Source organism: Balaenoptera physalus (assembly GCF_965194825.1).
Source record: "Balaenoptera physalus genome assembly, chromosome: 11".
NCBI classification, from domain to species: domain Eukaryota; kingdom Metazoa; phylum Chordata; class Mammalia; order Artiodactyla; family Balaenopteridae; genus Balaenoptera; species Balaenoptera physalus.
In genome coordinates this window covers 36,023,606-36,045,647 of record NC_138896.1, presented here as the reverse complement: position 1 = coordinate 36,045,647, position 22,042 = coordinate 36,023,606, and the positions used below count along the sequence as shown (strand labels likewise).

Sequence of the window (22,042 nt, the reverse complement as noted above, 5' to 3'; positions counted from 1 at the left end):
CCCCGTCCACACATTAGCCTGGACAACACAAGCTGCTGACCCACTGCAAAATCACGCACGCCAAGCTTGGGACCCTCTGCAGGCAGCACGGGGGCAGAAGGGGGAAAGGCCTGGGCTTTGGAGCAGACACACATGGGTTCAACTCCTGGCTGCATCGCCCACCACCGGGTCACCTGGGGCATGTCCTCTCACCATCTAAGCTTCTCCTTCTGTCTCTGGAAAGCGGGGGTACCGAGACATCCTTGGGTTGGGGTGCAGATTACGTGAAACAATGCACAGCTTGGTGCTGGGCATACAGGATGCGTACTGGGTAGAAAAGGAAACTGGGAAGAACAGGGCGGTGGGGAGGCCACCTCCATTCCGAGGGTTTGTGCCCGGCACAGGGCCTCCAGAGCTGTGAACACAGAGCTGGCCAGTTGTCACCTGCGATGCCCTCCTTCCTGGCGACCACCACCTGGAAGATCAGGGCTTGGGACGGTACTTATCGCCCCATGACATTCTATTAGGTATCTGCTATCTGGCCTACTATTTATCTCCCCCGAATAGACTACGGGCTCTGAAGGCAGAGATTTCACTCATCCCTCCTTCCCAGAACAGAACCTGGCACTAGTAGGTACTCGATATTTGCCAAATGACGATTCAGTCTCCGAGATGTATGCCTTCCACAACCACGCCTTCCAGGGCACGAAGATGGGTGAAGATGGGTGCTGGTGCTGTATTTAACGTGGGTTCTGGCTGGATCAGGTGGGCAGTCCTGGCAGGTGTGGCCACGCGGGGTGATGGCTTTGTGTTTCTCTGCCCAGTACCTTTTCCTCACCTCACCCCACCCTACCTGTCTGCCAGGCCAGAGCCCCCAGAGGTCCTAGCCCTGGTGAGTCAGCTGCACGGCAGACTTTGGAACCATCAGGATTCCTGAGGAAGGAGGCCGGCAGGCGGTGAGGCGGTGGTGGGGGCGGGGGTGCCAGCATGGGTGTCAGTGTTGAGGGCCACAGGTCCGCCCCCTGCACCCCACCGGGTCCCATGCATGCCACTGCTTTGTGGCTCCTCCAGCAGAGGAGAAAACCGACGCTCTGTTCCATAAAGCTCTCCTGAGCCCTGGGGGCTGCCAGCCCTGTTCCTCTGGACACAGACACCTCTCCTGGGCCCCCTTGCTGGGCTCCTGAGGACAAGGCTCTCCAGTAACTGACACCCCCAGATTCCCCCTGCACGGGACGAAAGCTGCCCGCAGCCTCACCACATTCATCCCACCCGGGTACACCCACGCCCTTGGGAGAAGGACGTGGCCAACACCCTCACCACTTACCCAGCAGAGGACCGCATCCCAGACCACCGTCAAACTGTCTCCACCCAGGGGCCCAAGAAAGGGACCCCTCCATCTGCTCCTTCCCCTCTCCCTTCACCTGTGGCTGGCAGCTCCGGGGAATAAGTAACTGCCCATCCTTGAAGGCTAGGGCTCTGATGATAAGGGATTATTAAGTCTACCCATTTATTATAATTTGTTTAAGATGACCAGATGGTTAAACTGTAAACCTCTTCACTAATGGGAAAAAAAAAAAAGAAAGAAAGAAAGAAAAGAAAAGAAAACAGGCCAGAGGGATACTAGGCGGTGGTGTTAATCCTGCATGACAGGTGGCAGCGGAGTCTCGCCATGCCTATGCAGTAACCCTCCCTGCCTGTTTATTACAAACCACCCCTTCCCCCCCAAACCTGGCCCTGCTGCCTCCAAGCATGACCCGACCCCCATCCCTCTCCACGAAGCCCCCTGTAGGATCCTCCTGAGGGCCAACCACCTGTCACAAAACCCTTCCTTATTGTCTGACTCTAACCTAAATCCCCCCGGCTGCAGTCCAAGCCCATTTCCTTTGGTTCAGTCTCCAGCCGGAGACGGACAACAGCTGGTCTCCATCGTCTCTGGAATAAATTGTACAAGAAACGACCAGCGAACTGGCACAGGCATTTCAGGGTGGATGGTACTCTTTGCAGGGTGGGGAGCCTTCTGCCTCAATGGCCCTCAATCCCAGATCAAATCTCACCACTGGAAGACTGAGTCACAACTAGAGACAAGAGCCAAGACAGTCCACGACGTTGACGACTGTGAACATCACCGGACCAGATGCAAGGCGGGTTGTGCCCTAAGGTGCAGACTCCCCAAGCCCCAGACGGCCGGACACAGATCTCTCACCACACCAGTTGCACCAGGGGCTCTGGCCACCAAGGCCCCTATCTGGAGATCACAGGGATGAGATACAAAGGGGATCCCCAAATACAGTGGGAAAGGAAACAGAGCCTGATACATGCAACCGGTGGCCCCCACCCACCTCCCCTGCCTTCGCTGTCACAAAAGCACAAAGGCACAGCCGCCTCAGCTTTTCCACCCTGCGGGGACAGTCCCCCACCCACCTCCCATCCCCGGCTGACTGGGGCATAACCAGGGTGAAGCAACACAGAGCTGTTTTGTGCTGAAGGTATGGAAAAGTACAGCGAGCCCTCCTCGCACGGAGAGGCTGGGCTGAGGTGAGGGGTGCTGGGGGGGTGGTTAGGAAAACCTCCCATCCTCCAACCTGGGGCCCAGGACCGGGGACAGGCTGGGCCTCAGGAAGTGGAAACTCTCCCGACGGCGCATTGGGAGAGTCCTGACTGAGGCAGCCCCACCGTGAAACACGGGAGGCAGAAAGGACCAGGACCAGGCCTTCAACACGCACATTCTCTCGCTCCCCTTCAGCCGGGCTGTGATTTTACGCAAGAGCATTTTCCAAGGCTGCTTAGCCCCCTAACACCCACCTAGGCTCTGGCAGCCCTCAACCTTCTTAGGAGCGTGCAGGAACATTTGACACCCAGGCCTGCACAGCGTCAGCTATTCCCCAGCCCTACAAGTCATGACCTCAGTTTCTTAACTGATCAAACGGGAGTAATGCTGTCTCCCCACCAAGTCACAGGGCCATGGGTCCAAAGGCTCAGCAGATGTGAACGTGAAGAGCGTGAAGTATGTGCACCAGCAAAGCTAGAGATGCCCCTGACTTTGAACTTCCAGTTTCTAAACACCCACTGCTGTTGGGGGTAGGCTTTCCCCCAGCCTCCCGGTGCATTGTGTGTGGCCAGCGGAGGCTCAGAGACAGGAAAGCAAATGCCACTAGATTTCTAAGTCATGCAAGGGTCAGCAGGGGAGCGAGACCCACTCCTCAAGTGGCTGCATCCTGTCCCTCTGCAGAACCCAGTTTCCCACGAAACACTTTGAGTGGCAGCTGGGGTGGCCACTTCTCAGGCTTGTCCAGGGAGGTCCATTTGTCCTCGCATCTGCAGAAGATGGCCACCTGGCCTGGGCTACTGTGGGCTAAACCAAAGATCTAGCAGTGGGCTTCCAGGATATGGCCTGCCCTCTGCCCCATGGGTCACCTCCCAGGAAGAGCAGGGCGACAAGAGGACAAGATGGCAAGAGGGTTCCCTTCACCTTCCCTCCCACCTCGAGGCTCTGGGCATTCCCCTCTTTGGAGCCATTCCTGCCTGATACACATGCCACATCTGGCCAGACACCAGCCCCCAACACCCCTGTACAGATCTACCCACCTGAGTTAACCCAAGGAAAGATGGGACCAGGGTCCTGGGCAAGCTTTCCTCGCGTTACGCAGCTCGAAGTCAGGTCGACTGATTCCTTAAGAATTTGCCGAGCACCGGCCCTGTGCCCTGATGTGGGCGAAATAAGGGAAGAGCAAGACACAGGCCCTGCCCAGGAGGGCCTTGGGTCTAACAAGAGACAGACAGGCAGATGGGAGGAGTTACAACGACAGAGGAAGACAGCACAAGAAAGCAGCAGACAAGCTAAGGCAAGGCCAGGACAGTCCTTGCTAAATACACACTCATCTGAGTCTGTTGGGACAGAGCGGGCAGGGCGGTCAGCAGACCCTGGCCAACCCGCGCTTTCTGTGAACCAGACCGGTGGGGATACTCACCTCAGAGGAGCTTGCAAGTTTCCCGGGGGGTGGGACGGGGCAACCCCCCCTTCGGGTTCTCGGCACATCACCCTCCCCACTCCAAGGCTGCCGGCCAGCTCTGACCTCGCCCACCCCAGAGCAGGATGGAATTTAACTAGGCATCAAGAGAAGCCAGTGTGCCCTTAGGAACCTCAACAGATTCCATCAGCATTCTAGCACTGCCCAAGAGAACTCTCTGTGCTGATGGGACACTATCTGAGCAGTCCCACGGGGCTACTGAGCCCTTGGGCTGTGGCCAGTGTGACGGAGGAACTAAATTCAAACTTTATTAATTTCAATTAAAAATTAAACAGCCACAAGAGTTAGTAATATCATGTTAAAATAAAATTAATTAGGGACCTGTGGGTGGTAATTACCATACTGATGCAGTCAAACACAACACATCCTACCTAGGCAGGGTCTGCCTTACCCTGGACCCCTGGATCCACCCAAGCCTTGGCTGTGGTCTGCAGCATGCTCTGGGCTCTGAATTACACGCATGGTCCTGGGCTGTCCCAAATCTTTCCTGTGCTTGTGTCTTTTGTCAGTCCAAAAGGCAAGGAGGGCAAAGTCTTCTTGGGCCCCCGCAGGAATCGGAAGAGCTGGATATACACAGAGGCTAAGACAATACTTGTCCGTGGGCCTCTGGAGGATCCCCTCCCTTGTAGGGGACACTGACCCCAACACTGGGGACAGCCCCTGGGACTCCCCCAGCTCTGCCAGGCCTCACCCGGGGAACCACACTCTCTTCTTGGTGACCATCAGATCGTGTCCAATCTCAAACTTCTTGGTCTGCAGACCGAAAGCCCACCTGGTTTCCCCAGTCTTTGAGACCCTTCCCCTCAAAAGTGTTCAACAGCACTGCTGCCCAGGAAGCCACCCCTCTGGCAGCTAAACTGAAAAATAACACGTTGTTCAGCAATTTCAGAAGCGACACTAGTTTTCGGAGTATGCGCCGTTAGAACCATGTGCTTTGTGTACCTCGCACATTAAAAATAGCCAGTGTAGAAGTGGCTGACGCTATATGCATGCATCTTACCTTTTCAGAAAATTCGATTTCTTTGCTTTAAAAGCAATACAACAGCATTTCGGAAAACTAGGGAAGCAGAGAAAGAAAAGGCATCGATAACCCTGCCTCCAGCTCAGCGCTGCCCGCCTTCTGTTTTCACGTCGAGTTTCAATTATTCAACGCTAACACAGCACCACGCATGAAACTAGAGTCTCCCGCTGCCCTCACCCTCGTCTTGTTTTTGTCTCACTTGAAGTCTGGCTCATAGCTCAGCCCCACTGAGAACACCAAATCGAAGCCCTGGGAACCCACCCCTGCCCCAGGGCCCCAGCAGGTGCCCCTGCTGGTCTGTCTGAGGGTCGCCCACTCCACAGGCCAGAGCCTACCAGGTCACCCAATAAGCAGGGATCAACCTGTGTGCAGTGCAGCGGTGGCCGGGAGCGGAGAGTGTGTACACAGATGGAAACCGGCTTTGTCAAGCGAAAATTTTAAGACACGTACACAGTGACCCCAACACAGAGCTGGTGGAAGAGACGGGGGCTCTGGCCACAGGCAGCACTCAGCCCTGGGGCATTCCAAAAAGAGAGGGCGTGCCAAGACCGAGACCTATGAACTCTGAAGCCCTGGCATCGTGGAGACAGAAACTTCCTAGAGCAGGACCCAAAAGTGCCCCCTCATGACTCAGAAGTTGCCTTGCCCCAGCCCTGGGGAGCCAGCCCTGGGTCCAGACAGGTGCACGCCCGGGGCAGGGGTGTGGGAGGGTAGGGGGGACGCTGACGCACCTCCCCAGGCAACCTATCGACCTGTCCCAACAGAGGACGGAGCGTCCCCACTCATGTGCCCCGTGCACGTGACGGGCAGCAGGGTGGGGGGCTGTCCCGGAGTGCTTGCTGGGTTGGGGTAGAATCTGGCCAGGCATGGCCCCCATGGAAGGGCCCGGGGCAGTAGTTTTCCAGATTGGAGGTGGGCGCTAGTAGTCCTATCTTTGGGTTTTGGGGGCTGGTGGGACAGAGGCCAAAGGAGAGAGAGACACAGCTTCACGGTTCGGATGTTCATTAATCATTACCCTCATACACAGTGTGAGGTTTGGGATCCAATGGGGCACAGTCGAGGGCCTCATGGGAGGGGGAAGGAGTGCAGACAAGGCACAACCCCCAGTGCAATGTGCTCTGACGTGGGGGAGAAGGAGGTGCCCAGAGAATGACGGGGCTCAAAAGAAAGCCACCTCCAGGGTCAGGGGAGCCTTCCCTGGCAGCCCCAGCCTATGGCAACGTTTCTACCTTGGAGCACACGAGTCCCCTACAACATGCTGCACCCCTGTTTAATAATCCTTCATATACACCGCAGGGCCCGGCCCCAACCTCAAAGATAGGGATAATGTCTGATACGTCTCATAATTCCCACAACCTTGAACCAGCACTGGGCATACAGCTAGCGCTAAGAGTCTAACTGGCCTTAGTGAACAAGTCCCTGGCTCAGAGAGGGGCAGTGACCTGGCCTAGTCACACAGCAAGTCCGCTGAGCCAGGCCCAGGACTTGGCTCTGTCTTCCAATCCCCAGTCCCTGGGCCACTCATCAGTAGATCTCAGGGCTGTGGCTGGAGTCTGGGGGATGGGGTGTTGAAAAGCTGATAATCAGGACACCCTCCCTTTTCCTGCTCCCCGGGGGGTGCTGACAAGACATTACTGCATCAGCGAGCTCTGCTCAGCCCACTCAGCACTATCCCTCAGCCAGAGGCAGCCCTTCCACCCGCTGCTCCAAAGGGGGCGGGATGCTGAGGAGGGGAGGGCACCCTTCCAAAGCCAACACAGCCAGGATGCATTCCTCCACCCGGGAGGCAAGAGTTTTATTTGAACAGGAGCTATGGGGAGGGGAGGGGGCTGCCGCTCCTTCTCCTCCAGTGGGTCTGAACAGGTGCCATCCTGTACCCGGGGGCATGGGAGGAACGAGAACCTTGCATTAGACTCAAGGAGCACCCAAGCCAAAAATCAACATTCAAGTCCGTGAAGGGCCTGCCCCGGGGTCCTCAGCACGCTGCAAAATAGCCAGTCCGTCCCCAGTCATGCAGGCAGATCTGAGCAGCGCTTACACCCCAGGAGAAAGGCAAGACGAAAGCTGTTCCCTCCCAAGGTGCAGACCACAGCGCTGCTAGGGGTTAGCCCTGGGGAAGCCAAGTCAGGGACGTGTCACAAGTGTGGGTTTAGCTGCTGGGGCGGTAGCAGGTAATGTGCAGACTCAGACGGGAACCCTATAGCCGAGAGGCAAACTAAACTGCACCTTACTCCTCCAGGTCTTTGATTCTTTCTTGAGAGCTCGGTCTCTGGGTCCCCTGACCCACAAATCCTGCAGTGAAGGGTCAGAGCCTGACAGGTCCGTAAGGATGCCAGGGGAACAGGCTGGAGGGCAGGGATGGAGCTGATGGCCTCCACCCTGAGCTGCAGCACCTACTTACCTAATGCAGGTTTGTCCTGCTTTAAAACTTTTCACACTGAGAATTGCAAACAAACCTATATATGGCCAATGTGGTCAGGAAACAGCAGTGTCAGAAGCCACAAAAGCTGAAGAGAGCAGTTCTCAGCAAAGGGTCAGTAAGCATGCACAGCCCACTTCCGGGGAGCTGGAGCCAGCAGGGCCCAAGGAGAAAACCCAGTCTCTAGGAGGGGCTGGTGGCCCAGCACAGGGGAAAGCAAGTGCTGATTTAGGACACCACGGGGTCTAAGTGGGGCAGGGCTCTGGCTCTGGACCCAGAAGGCCTGGGTCCAGACCACTAACTAGCTGTGTGACCTTGAATTAACTTATTCGCCTCAGTTGCCTTATCTGCAAAATGAGTTTCCACGTTGTCTATGGTCCCACTGCTGGGAGTCCCCGGGGTGTGGGACGGCCCCCACCTGCCTTTCCTTCACCAGGTGCCAGCTGCAGTCACTGCTGTGGTCTGACTGCTGGGACACCTCCCTCTGTTCCACCTGCAGGGTGACTTATGTTATCAGTGGACATAGACCTGAGTTCTTGGTAAAAGTTGAAACCTGCTGTGAGTGTGCAGGGTTTTAGAATGCCTCTCCACCCTCAGGGCATGGCCTCCTGTCTGTAGCTGGGATCAAGGGTAGGGCTCCAGACAGAGGCAAGACCACACAGGGAACAGAGTCCAAATCACTTGGGCTGCTGCAAGGACTTTGGCTCTGAGTCTGGGGGAGAAGCCATGGAGGATTTTCTGAGTCGAGGGTCCCAATCTCACTCTATCAGGATCCCTGATTGCCGTGGCAGTAACTGACTACCTTTCACCTCCTGTGGCCTCTGCTTCCAGGAAGCCTTCCCTAACTGCCCCACTTAGCTTTACCTACTCCTTTATTGTACTTTCCCTGCCCTGGTGAGCACAGTAACCTTGGAAAAGTTACATAACCTCCCGAGGTCTAGGCCTTGGCTCCAGGGCTATAAAGGGAGGCTAGTTAGATAACCACTAAGCTCCCTTCAGCCTCACATTTTATGATTTGCTGCCAGGAGCGACACCCAGAGCCTGACTCTCCTCTCCCATCCCTGCCAGCCTCCAAGAAACCAGCCAACAACAGCTCCTTGGGCTCAGACACTTGGGGAGCAGCGTCCTGTGATGGGGAAACTCCCTGGGGAGGCATCAGACTATTTCTGCCCCAGGCTCTGAAGGGCCCAGAAAAAATCCTTTTTTCTGAGCCTATGGTTGACCACAATTTCAACCTTTGCCTCTTATTTCAGAAAAACTCACTAGTGGGTGGGAAAGCTGGCACTCAAGGAAAGGATGTGCTGGGGCAATTTAGGAAATCAGGCCAGTTTAGTGTAAGTGAAATAAGTGCTCTGCACCCTAACACACATCAAGATTTTGATTTAAAGGCTGTTCAAAAGGGGATTAGAGGTGGGGTAACAAACGGCTTGGCGAAGAAAGGCTCTGGACCTGGGCAAGCAGAGCTAGTTTAACCTAAGCTTGGTTCTAGAGACGGTCTGTCCCAGCTTCTCACCAGGCCTCAGTTTTCCCATAGAGCAAAAGGGATGACATTTCACTGCCAGACCTCACAGAGGGCACAAGAAGGCACTTTAGGTGAGTGGGTCTGCAGAGACCCATGGTAAGGCCAAGGGTGGGGATCTGGGGAGGGTGCAAAGCCTGGGTATCTGCACGCTCCTCAGAGGTCACCCAGGTGCTGCAGGCAACATTCCTGCTTCATCCCCTGGTGCCAACGTCCCTAGTCAGCTCTGCCCCAGGGGGTGGGCCATAGGGTAGAAAAGGCCTAATGCATGCAGGCTGCAGTCATGCCCAAGGGCCAGGAACACGCCCTTCTCCCCTACAAACAGCCTGGCCTTCCTCCTGCTCCTCCCCCCACCACGCCACGTGCCCTCGTGGTTTCTGCGGTACGTGGTCTGAGGACATTCCCTGACAGGCAAGGGCGGCTCGTCCTCCTTACAGCAGGTCTCAAAACAGGCCTGGGCACATGGCATGTGCTTGGTAAATATCTGCACAAAGGACTGGGTCTCTGCTCTTTCTCAAGTTCCTTGAAAGCAGAAACCACCTACCCTGGGGAGGACAGGCCTGCTAGGCGTGCTCACGCAGACAGGGCTTGTTCATCCCAGGGGAAAGGCGTAAGGGGACTCCTGGAGATGAACAGACCCAGAGAGGCAGAGCTGTTTGTTCTGTAAAGTCCCTCAAAAGGGAGAAGATAACCTTGAGCTGGTCTTAAAGGTGAACTCGGAGTGCGCCTTCCTCTTGTGTTCTTCGCACCCAGAGAGACAGATACCATCACTCCTACCTTCTGATGAAGCCAGGGGCTCAGGGTGCAGCTTGCAAAGGCGGTGTGACTTTAAAGCCTGTGGCTGACCACCAGGCAACCTGGCCCCGCCTCATGCGGCTGGAAGGCTGAAAGGAGGAAATGGGCGTAAATTTTGATAAAGCCGCTCCCCTTCTGTTCTCTGGGGCCAGAGCCCGGCCTGGCTCAATTCACCCAGGTAACCACCTTGACCTTGCAGGAGGCTGGGCCCCTCATGACTAGACTCCAACCCAAAGGTCCACATGACTCTTGGCCTCCCCGTCCGAGCCAGGCACGCCGCTGGGCATCCGGGGGCCCAACAGTCACATTCTGAGCAAGTCACTTACTGAGCTAGGAAGTGGGTAGGGAGACATGGCCCTGCCCACACAGGGCTCCTGCAGTCTAGCTGGGCCTAATTTAACAGGCTCTCCAAGCCTTCTTGAATGAAAGGCTGAACTTACTCCCAAGAAGCAGAGTCCAGAGAGGTGAAATCTGACCAGTGTCACACAGCACAAACCAGTACTGTGGGGGGAATCAGAATCCACGTTAGAATCAGCTCTTCCCTGCACAGTGGTTCAGATAAGGGTTTCCCGGCCCCAGCTCCAGCCCCAAGCACTGGTCACACAGACAAAGGGAGGGGCTCCGCTGTGTCCTCCCCAGCTGCTGTGGCCTACAAGACCCCTGGCAACCCACAGGGCCAGCCACCAGGCTACAGGAACAGCCAAGCTGGCCCTGTGCCCCAGGTAAGCCCCTCCCCGCACAGCTTCTAGCCTAGCCTGGGGGCAAGCCTCTCCCTAGTGGAAGGTGTCAGCTAGGGAACCTTAGCCAGATTACAGTGGGCATGGGAGGTGACAGCAGCCAGAAGTACACAATACTGCCTAAATAGTTCGGCAGGAAACCCAAATATTTAGCTAGGAGGGGAAAAACAGAATGGACACTTCAAAGCCAATCCAAGGGACCTGGCCAGCAAGGGCCTACTGAGAGGGGAGATGGGTGGTGTCTGGACCCAGGGAGGGCACAACTCTGACCCCATATCCTGTGTGACCACCCTCCAGGGACAACACCCATGAGGCCATCTGGACCCAGGAATCCTCCGGAAGGGAAGAGGTTTAACAAACGCCTGGGATAAGTCGGGACTGAGCAGAGAAAGCCTTGTCCCCTTTCTGCAGAGGAGGGAGCAGGACTCTGCTGGAAGGGAAGAGGAAATACACCTTCCACTGAGGGAGGGGGTGGGTGAATGTGCAGGAAATGGAAAATGGTGGGGACTCCACCAGGAGTGGGTTGGTGGGTTTTATCATCTGTGTCTCCATCTCCAGATTGGGAGCTCAATATACTGTGGGGCTTGAACTGGGCATCAGGAACAGCACCACCCCACCCCCGACCCCAGAGAGATGGGGTGTCAGAGAACAGCTAACACATAGCAAATCACCAGTTGCATGTCAGGCACTCAGTCAAATGTGTTTACGTGGATTCTGCAGGCATGAGGGCAATACTGAACTATTGTCCCATTTCACAGATTAGGAGACTGACTTGCTCAAGGCCCCAAGGCTAAGTAGTCAGCCAATCACACAGAGAACCGCCCAATGCACCCTAAGGCTCTGAAGACACCACTTGCCCACCTCTAGGCCTTTGCTCCTTGTTTTTGCCACCTTTCCGGCTCACATCGAGCAGAATGGTTCAGAGTGTGGGCTCTGGGTTCAAATCCACATTCTTCCACTTCCTAGCTGTACAGCCTCGGGCAAATGAGTGAACTTGAACCATCCATTCTGTTGCTCCTGCCCTGAGGTGGTGCTGGTAAGAGTACCTCCAGCAAAGGGTTGCTGCGAGGATTATGAAACAATGCACATAAACAGCTCCCACTGCCTGTGGTGAAGCAAGTGCTCAGTAACCGTTAGCTGGAATCACCCCCACCTCCGGCCCCCAATCCCTGCCCACTCCCATCACTTCTACCTCCTGGCTCTACCTCCACTCCTGGTCAGGCCCCAAGGCTCTGCAAGGAAGGGTGAATTTTAGCCTCTGGCTAGCCATGTAGCCCTGGGCAAACCCCCTGGCCTCGGTTTCCTAGACAATGGGCAGAGAAGTAACACCTAACCCACAGGACAGGTTCAACAGGTAAAGAACCAGCCTGGCATGTGGGAGGTACTCAGCAGAGAGCTCCCAGGGGCTGCAGCTCACACCACTCATCCCTCCTGGCTGCCTCAAATTCCCCCTTCTTTAAGTTCCAGAGCAGAAATTAATCTCTCAACAGTACATGCTTGGAACCTCCAGGTGCACCTACCAATGTCAGGTAACAAGCTCCTCCCCTGTCTTTCTCTAGAGTAGGGGCTCTCTGAGGGCAGGGGCTATGTTCTGTTCAGAGCCAGATGCCCCACAGGCCACAGGGTTCTACAGGCCTCAGGAAACAGGAACCGAATCCTCTGAGGCCCTCTGACCCTCGTCCATCTCTCCTGCCTCACCATATGCAACCCATCACTGGGCACCAGGACTACATTTTTCCTCCACTGTGGCCCTGTTTCTCCCCCCCGCTAGACTGAGCTCCCGAGGGCTAAAGCCCCACCTGGTTTCTGAGGCTTCAGTGCACACAGAACTGACAGCTGGCAGGGAGGGACCTCTCTGTGATCCCCTAACTTTGCCCAGGTCTCTGAGGTTTGGGGGCCAGATTAACTGCTCACAAAAAGCCGAGATGCCTCAGGCAGCTGTACAGAGCTGGAGCACACTACCCCCACTGTTACCTAAAGGAGCAACAAAGGTATAATCTGGGAAGGTCATCAAATGGAGGGGACCCAGACCTGGACCTCCCAACGGGCTCATGGAAGGAAGACAGAGGTACCCTAACTGCAAGCTGGGTGTGAGGGAGTGTGGGTGGGCTCTTTTGGGGGAGGTGCTGTGAGCTCTGTGGGCTTTGGGGGAAAGACCCACACTCCAACACATTGGAAGGAGAAAGGGAGGAGGCATCCTTATCAGAACACCCATAGGGTAAAAGGATCAGCCCACAGAAAGAGCCGTTAATTTAGAGTAGAATACTCCACTTCTTTTAAGTTGCAAACAGCTGTGAAGGAAGAGGAAACTTGCTGAAATGCTGTTCACTCCCCGACTTGAAAATTGCAAAAATTTGGTGAGTTCAAATTCTTTGGCTAAACCCAGAGAGCTTTGTCATCTGGCCCTCACCCCTCTGCCCCCTGGCTGCAGTACAGGGCTGCGGTGAAGAAAGATCCACCATCTTATCCTCCCTTCTCTCTCTAGCTTTTTAAAAAGGTGGCTGATATATACCTAGAAGTGGAATTGCTGGATCATATGGTAGTTCTATTTTTAATTTTTTAAGGAACCTCTCTATGGTCTTCCGTAGTGGTTGCACCATTTTACACAAAAAGACAAATACTGTACGATTCCACTTATAAGATACCTAAAGTAGTCAACTTCACAGAAACATAAAGTAGAATGGTAGTTACCAGGGCCTGGGGAGAGGGGGAAAGGGGAGTTGTTTAACAGGTCTAGAGTTTCAGTTTTGCAAGTTGAAAAAATTTTGGAGATCTGTTTCACAATAATGTGAATATACGTAACACTACTGAACAGCACTCAAAAAAGGTGAAGAGGGTAAACTTTGTTATGTATTTTTTACTATAATAAAAAAAAAAAGTCAGTTGACCTTTCTCTTGCTCTAAGAAGGTCTGCCTGACTCTATGCTCACTACACTTGTGCGTGGATGGCCCCATCACATAGTAGGGGCATCTAGGAGGTGAGTGGTAGCAGCAGCTAACACGTGATGAGCCTCGCCATGTGCCAAGCACTGTTCTAAGCAACCTATGAGGGTGATATGGTGGCATGACCCAGTGCTCGGATGGTGACTCTTTCAGCAACGGGAAGGGGCCTGCAGTAGTGAGGCAAGGGGCATGTGCACAAAGACCCCTGCGGAGGGCAGCGTGTCCTTTTATCCATGTCAGCCCACCCTTGTGGGGAGGACTGACAGGTCGGGGCTCCTCCACTTATTCCAGGGGTCCAGAGGGACTCTCAGCAAAATCTCCAAGGGGATTCACCTCTACCTTCTCCACTCCCCAAAAGGAACATCAGGAGGTGAACCTATTTCACATGCCTACCTCACCTGACCTCTCTATATCACCCCAGTTCAGGGCAATCAAGTGGTTCCTGAGGTACCACTCAGATCTAGCACCTCAATTTGTACAAAGACTCTCTTGGGGGTTCTGTCTCAGGATCCTGGCTTCCCTGTTCCCCAAAGCCTGGTACTTCCCTGCCCCCCACTCCCCCGCCCCCCACAGACATAAAGAGTTCAGAGGCTGAGGTCAATCTAACAGCAAACAACCAAGTTCAAGATGAAAGCTCTTGGCCTGAGGTCAGAGCCAGCCAAGCACAGCATCCAAAACCAGAGGATTGTGTTTCTTTTAAACGCCAGACTATAAATAGAGCAAAACCTGAGGAAAATACTTAGAAGCAGCAGTCATCACCTCCCTTACACCCCCTCCTATAGGACTCCCCCCACCCCCACTAGAACATTTCAACACTTGCTAATCTCTACCCTCAATAAGCCTCTATTACCGTGCCATCTGTAATCATCCTAAGGACTCTAGTAAAACTCTCAAAACGATTCAATAAAAATTCATCTTAACTGTTAAAACTAACCAGAGTAGTTAACTAAAGCAGATTTATCGATTTGAGAATTTTTTTGTTTCGGCTGCCCTCAACTTTGAGCAGAACATAAATAAGAAAATGAGCCTTTAGGAAGGAACCTCTTTCTTCTATTTCCTTTCAAAAACCCAACTTCTCCACTTTCCATTTCTGCAGTCCTAGACAGTGAGAGTTCAATTTCAAATGAATGACCCAGAGGCCTCCGTGATTCTGGATAATCAAAAGATCTATTGTGTTCCCTTTACACACAAAGGCAGTTAAGTGGACCAGTGCGCTTTCCAATTTCCAGCAAGGTTTGAAACAAAAGAGGTTTTCATGTTAACCCTCGGTTCCCCCCAAAATTCAAGTCATGTGCCTAGTATGAGCATTTTGGTCAGATGTAAGTTTACTACATGATCCACAGTTATATTTTTTTTAATTTTAGGAGGAGGATTGGTGTTAATAACAGGATGTCAGAACCTCAAAATTGGAATTGGCCTTATTACTATGCACTGGAACATGTGTAGGGGAGTACGAAGGGCCCAGAAAATAAAAGGAGAGAGGTCTGGCACACATGGAAAACCTCAGAATAGGACAATGCAGGTTAGAGGCCAGCAGGATCCAAGAGGCTTCCGGGAACGGGTCAGCTACATGAGCAGTCTAAGAAAACCCAATTAGGGACGGGGCGTGCCAGCGAAAGGCAGGGCTTGGGGCAACCCCTACCGCACCCCCAAAGGAGAAGTGGGGTGGGGTGGCCTGCTGCTTATTTCAGTAAGGGAGGAGGTGCTGGCTCAGCCAGGCACAACACAGGAGACGCCTGCGTGCCCAGGCCTGTTCTAGGGGAAAGAGAAAAGAGAATTTCCCAGCAGACCAGAGTCCAGCTGAACCAACTGACTAAGCTCACCGACAGACCAACCATTCAACAGCTTCATATGCCTAAGGGGGAGGGCAAGGGTGTACGAGAAGCAGGCTCTGGAGGCAGACTGCCTGGGTCCCAGCCCAGCCTGTGCCCTCCTGGTAACTCCCCTGAGCTTCGGTTTCCTTATCTGAACACGTAAGGCTGCTGTAAAGAGTACCCGACTAGTGCAGGTAAAGCACCTAGCAAGTTGCCCTAGTCAACGTGTCCTCAGCGTGTGCAGCAGCAGGAGGCTCGCACTCCTCAGTTCCACCTATACACACCCAATGCCTAACGCTTCCACTTTACTTGACCCTCACCACGCCCCCATTTTGCAGATGGGGAAAGAGAGGCAAAGTTAAATGGTCTGATGGGTAAATGGCCAAGCCGGATGGCAAAACCAGCCTGTGCCCTCTCTCATAAAATGCCGATTACCGCCTACAGCGCCCAACACGCTAGGCGCTTGGTCGATGCCGAATCCCCTTGTGGGAGGCTCTGCAATTTAGGAAGAGGCTGGGGGAGCGGGTCACCAACACCTGGAGGAGCAGGCTTGAGAGCAAGGGTTCAGGATGGTTCTGAAGTCAGGAAGGAGGGGCGACCACGTGGTCCGAGGCCAATGGGGCGCTGAGCCTTTGAAAGTCAGCCTCCGCCTCAGTTCAACCACAGAATGAACAGGGAGGAAGCACCTGACAACTCAGGGACTATTTCCAAAGATCTAAAGAAAGGTGCCTTAACTCCCTTTCTCACGCCTTTGAAAGTACACACACAATTTCCACTCTAAGAAAAACCCCAACCCAGGCTGCACCCCACCCCCTTCCAACAGCCTTTCCCGGGGGTGGGCCCCTACCCCAGGAATTCCCAACTGAGGGACTTTTTTCAGGATTACAAAGGTGATTATTCAGAACCTGATAAAACAGAACTCAGTAGAAAATGCAGGACCAGCCAGATGGGAAAGAAGGTTTTTGAGTTTTCATTTTTCCTTAAACCAATTTCCTGTGGCCTGAAGCAGTGCCCCAAGTCCCAGATCAGCAAGCAAAGCCAGGCAGGTTTCTGCAGACTGAAAGTGATGCTAGCGAAATGCTTCCACTGGTCCATTCTCATTTCTGGGGTTTTTCCTATGAAGGGAGGGGATTCGCCAAGTTGCAGATGGCTTGAGAGGTTGGCTGGGGATGGGGACAGGCCTGTCCATAATCACCTCCAAATCAGACTGGCCTGATGCCCAAATCCTTTTCCTAAAGCTACCTGCCGGCTTGTGGGGGGTAATCGCTGGCGGGTTTAAAAGGACCTCAAAATACCAGGCATCTTGCTTGCTCCTTAAGAAAGCTTAAGACACCTTAAGAAAGCTGCCTAACCTCCAAAGCTATAACCACCAGCTGCACCCGGCTGCCTCACCCCGACCCCCCCTCCTTTTCCCTTCTCCTCATGTTTTGAAGTTTATTTTCCCACATTCAGCCTTGAATTCTTTCCTTCCTTCCCCTGCAGTAGCAGAGAAGCAGCAAAGAGGCAAACACTTCGAGGGCAGCCCGATTCTTTATCATCGCCGCCTGCCTCCTTCCCCCTCTAAACAAAGCCCTGGAGCCAAGTAAACAACAACGCGTTCTCCAGAGGAATTGTTTCCTCAAGGGAAATTATAAAGTGACCCTCCCTCCCCAACACACACACACAGGGCAGACACCCATCCCAAGGAAGGCGGAGCTGCCCAGAACTCCTGCTCTCTCAGGAGCGAAACCACCCCACTCCCTTCTGAAGCTCATACTCCCACCAACCTCACCTACCAACGGCCCCCCGCCCTGGGAACTGCTCCCGGACAGGAGAGACCCCACTAAAATCCAACACCCAACCTTCTGGCCTAAACCTCCCCTTCCCCTGGCTCCTAAGAGGACAACTCTTTATTTGCCCGGCTGCTAGCAGGCACCTATATGCTCACCTGTGGGAATGTCTGTCGATCTGGGGACAAAAAGGGGGTACCAACAGGCAAGATATCTTCACATTTGTTCCCATTTTACATACGGGCTGTTGAGGCCAGAAAAATGAGAGACAACTGCACAGCCATAAAGGATTGGGGAGCCGCAGTAGTTTAAATATTGTTTCTCATCAAACTTCCTTTCTGGCATCTTTTACCCCAAGAGAAATGTAACACCTTGGACAATATCTCTACTCCACCTCACAACCTAGAGCCCTCACGGGCTCTTACCCAGGTCTGGTCGTTCCACTGGAGGGAGGCCATCACTGCAGGCCAAGAAGCGTGAATGGGTGAGGCCAAAACCTTCGAGAAACTGGGGTAGAGGTCTTCGATCCCCAAACAAGCCCCACAGTTTATCCATCTGAGATCAATGCCATCCATAGGGCATATGAACCAATGCCAACATGGAGGAGAAACTCTCCCACCACCTCCCATTCTATACAACCTCTCTGCCCGCCGCCCCACCCGCATCCCGCCCCGTTCCCCGAAAAGGGACTCTCCGGGTGTTGTTCTTTTGTTCAACCTGTTACTTTCACAAAGTTGAACTCCAAGCCCTTCGGGGATGTCTCCGCGAGATAAGCTTTCCCGGAAGCCTGCGCGCGTCCCCAGCATTCCAGCCACCAGCCCGCATCCCGGGGGCTCAGGCCCGACAGAGCCCCGGACTCCCCCTCCCGAGCCCTGCGGGGGCAGGGGAGCCTCGCGCCACTCCGCCGGGCTGGTGAAGAAAAGCCGAAAAAAGCCGGCCGGGTGCCGCACTTGGCCCCGGAGCTGGGAGGTAGAGACGCGAGGAGGTGGCACCCGGCGGGTCCCCCGAACTCTGGGAGCGTCTCCAAGGAAAGACAAACGCCTTTATCCGCCCCATAGCCTCCTCCAACCAGGGAGGTACCCGCACACCCACACCGAGCCACTGCGGGCCCTGGTTCACCCGGGGGTCAAGCCTAAGTTCTTCCCTCCGGACAAACTGGGTTCCAAAGTCTCCGCGCGCGTGGGAGACTCCTGCGCCCACGGGTGAACGGCAGATTCCAGCACTCAGACTCATGGGGAGACATCCTCTCCGGTCACCCCGGGACCACCCACAGGGAGTGAGGGTCATCCAAAGCTGCGAGGCGCTCCCCTTCAGTACTCCTAAACCTCCAGCTCACCTGCAGAATCTTGTCCAGGCCCTCCTGGCCCAGGCACGGGAACTCCTTGAGCAGATGCAGTTTCTGCGTGTAGTAGTTTTTCTTGGCCTCTTTCCAATGCGGCTCCTCCAGCACCTCGAAGATCGCCGCCCCGATGGCCAGGTAGAAGATGATGGCCGAGGTGAGCAGAGGACCCCGGTCCACCATGGCTCCCGAGAGGCCACCTCCTGGAGAATGAAAATGCCTCCGCTAACCCCAGCGGCTCCCGGTCCCACCCGCCCTCCAGCCTCTGGAAACAGCTGTTTGAATTTGGAGCTCCGCATGCGCAGTGCCCCGTTCAACCCGGCGCCGCTCCACCGACACAGTTGCTCCTGCAAGTTGGCCCACCGAGCGCAGGGAACTGTGCGGGACCTCCTCACGCGGGCCAGAGGTGGGCGGACACCAAGGGGGCCGAGGGCGCACCCTGGACCGCGGGGGCTAAAGCAGCTGGGTGAACCCAAGGCCAAACTCCCGGAGACACGTGCGCCGCTTCTCCGCGCGCCACACAGTGTGCGCCGCGCCCGCCTCCGCGCGCCTCTTTAACCCGGGCCTGTTGCGCTCTGCCCGTGGAGGAGGGGCCCGCTGAGGGCCCGCCCCCGTGCAGGCCCCGCCCCGTGCAGGCCCCGCGGCTGGTCCCAGAGTTACCGCTAGGTGCGCGCTGGAACCAGTTGCGGACCGTGTTCGCTCCCCAGGGCCGCCGCCAGGGTAGGCTACGCGCCCCGCATGCCCGGAGGGGTTGTGGTCTCTTGGACTCATGTTTCTTACTAGTGCTGGTGTATTAACTAAAATGAGTGTGTACCTAATGACTGGGGTCAGGAAGTTATTGGTATTGTTATTTTCATTATAAGCCAATTTTCATTTATTGATGTTTCTGCCAAGAAGCTTGATTCTCAGTCTTTCTGTCTCACACACCTTCCTGTAAGACTGGGGAAAGGACATTAGAAAGGGACTGGAGAAAGTCAGAGGATATCAGGAACTAAACCAGTCACAAAGGTGTGACTCCTTCCTCTCACCCCAGTCTCACCTGCCCTGGTGAACATCTGAGAAAGAGCAGTCAGAGACAGCACTGTTCATATCCCTCCCCACAAACACACTGCAATTCTACAGGAAACACTTGATGTCTTTCATACTCCCAAGCATATTTAAAATTGCAAACACCCTGCCCTAGACACAAACACACACACTCACATACACACATACTCCTTATCCCCCTTGTTGGTCTTATTTTCCTCCTGGCAATAAATTCCCTCTCATATAAAACACTAAAATGATGATAGCTGGGGGGTGGAGTCTGGATTGTTTGATGACATATCCCCAGTGCTTGTTATATAGCAAACACTCAAACATTTGTGCAATGGAGTGAATAAATTTATGAATTTGTCAAAAACATATTTGTCAAAAGCACACACCCAATGGAAGTCCTAGCCAGAGCACTTAGGCAAGAAAAAGAAATAAAAGACATCCAAACTGGAAAAAAAAGAAGTAAAATTGTCACTGTTTGCAGATGACATGATATTATATATAGAAAACCCTAAAGATTCCACCAAAAAACTGCTAGAACTAATTAACAAATTTAGTAAGGTTGCAGGATACAAAATCAATATACAAAATATGTTGTGTTTCTATACACTAATAATGAACTATCAGAAAGGGAAATAAAGAAAACAATTCTATTTATTGCATCAAAAAGAATAAAATACCTAGGAGTAAACTTAACCAATAGGGTGAAAGACATGTACACTGAAAACTGTAAGACATTGATGAAAGAAACTGAAGAAGACACAACTAAATGGAAAGATATCCTGTGCTCATGGATTGGAACAATTAATATTGTTAAAATTTCCATAGTACTGAAAGCAATCTCCAGATTCAATGCAATCCCTACTGAAATTCCAATGGCATTTTCCACAGAAACAGAACAATCCTAAAATTTGTATGTAACCACAAAAGACCCAGAATAGGGAAAGCAATCTTAAGAAAGAAGAACAAAGCTGGAGGCAACACACTTCCTGATTTCAAACTATATTACAAAGCTATAGTAATCAAAACAGTAAAGTATTGGCATTAAAAACAACTTATGAATCAATGGAACAGAAAAGAGAGCCCAGAAATAAACCCACAAAATTAACATGGTCAATTAATTTACAACAAAGGAGTCAAGAATATACAATGGGGAAAGGATAGTCTCTTCAATAAATAGTGTTGGGGAAACTGGACAGCCACATGCAAAAGAATGAAACTAGACTACTATCTTATACCATACACAAAGATTAACTCAAAATGGATTAAAGATTTGAATATAAGACCTGAAACCATAAAACTCCTAGAAGAAGACATAGGTGGTAAGCTCCTTGACATCAGGTCATAATTTTTTGGATCTGACTCCAAAAGCTGAGGCAGCAAAAGCAAGAATAAACAAGTGGGACTACATCAAACTAAAATGTTCCTGCACAGCAAAGGAGATCATCAACAATGAAAAGGCAACTTTTTGAATCAAGAAAATGTTTGCAAATCATGTATCTGATTTGGAGTTAATATCCAAAATATATAAAGAACTCATACAATTCAATATCAACAAAAACAAACAATTCAATTAAAAAGTGGACAGAGGATCTGAATAGACATTGTTCCAAAGAAGACATGCAGATGGCCAACAGGTACATGAAAAGATGCTTAACGTCACTAATCATTAGAGAAATGCAAATCAAAACCACAGTGAGATATCACCTCACACCTGTCAGAGTGGCTATCATCAAAAAGACAACAAATAACAAGTGTTGGCCAGTATGTGGATAAAAGGGAACCCTGTGCACTGTTGATAGGAATGTAAATTGATGCAGCCACTGTGGAAGACAGTATGGCTGTTCCTCAAAAAGTTAAAAATAGAACTACCATATGATCTAGCAATTCAATTTCTGAGTATTTATCCAAAGAAAATGAAAACAATAACTCGAAAACATACATGCATCCCCATGTTCATTGCAGCATTATTTACAATAACCAAGACATGGAAACAACCGAAGTGTCCACTGATGAATGAATGGATAAAAAAATTGTGGTATATATATACAATGGAATACTAAAATTGAATACATAAAAGAGGAAGAAATACCAAAAAAAGAAAGAAATCTTGCCATTTGGGACAATATGGATGGACTTTGAGGGCATTATGCTAAGTGAAATAAGTCAGACAGAGAAGACGAATGCCATATGATCTCACTTATATGTAGAATTTAAAAAAAAACCTAAAAAACTCATAAATACAGAGAACAGATTGGTTGTTGCCAGGGATGGGGGTTGGGGGTTGGGTGTAGGGGGTTAGAAAGTACAAACTTTCAACTATAAATAAGTTCTGGGGATGTAATGTACAGAGAGCATGGTGATTATAATTAAATAATACTGTACTGCATATTTGAAAGTTGCTAAGACAGGAAATCTTAAAAGTCTTCATCACAAGAAGAAAAAATTTTTTGTAACTGTGCATGACATGTCAACTGGACTTATTGTGGTGATCATTTTGCAACACATACAAATATCAAATCATTATGTTGTACACCTGAAATGAATATGTTATATGTCAATTACACCTGAATTTTAAAAATTAACCAAATTTATCTATTAAAAACACAAACAGGGGCTTCCCTGGTGGCACAGTGGTTAGGAA

At 52.3% G+C, this 22,042-nt stretch overlaps 1 protein-coding gene across 5 annotated transcripts in view; it reads right to left on the bottom strand.

The window, feature by feature from the left end:
- The window catches only part of KCNK5 (potassium two pore domain channel subfamily K member 5), a 51,165-nt gene that overhangs the window by 17,679 nt on the left and 11,444 nt on the right, over positions 1–22,042 (bottom strand). For 3 of the 5 annotated variants that reach the window (XM_082414123.1, XM_082414124.1, XM_082414122.1), the window contains one exon: positions 18,361–18,566. In XM_082414123.1, the coding sequence (XP_082270249.1) occupies positions 18,361–18,546 (186 nt within the window). In that variant the 5' untranslated portion in view covers positions 18,547–18,566. Of the gene's footprint in view, positions 1–18,360; positions 18,892–22,042 lie in introns of those variants that run through there. The other 2 variants (XR_014251072.1, XM_082414125.1) reach the window with 2 other exon arrangements.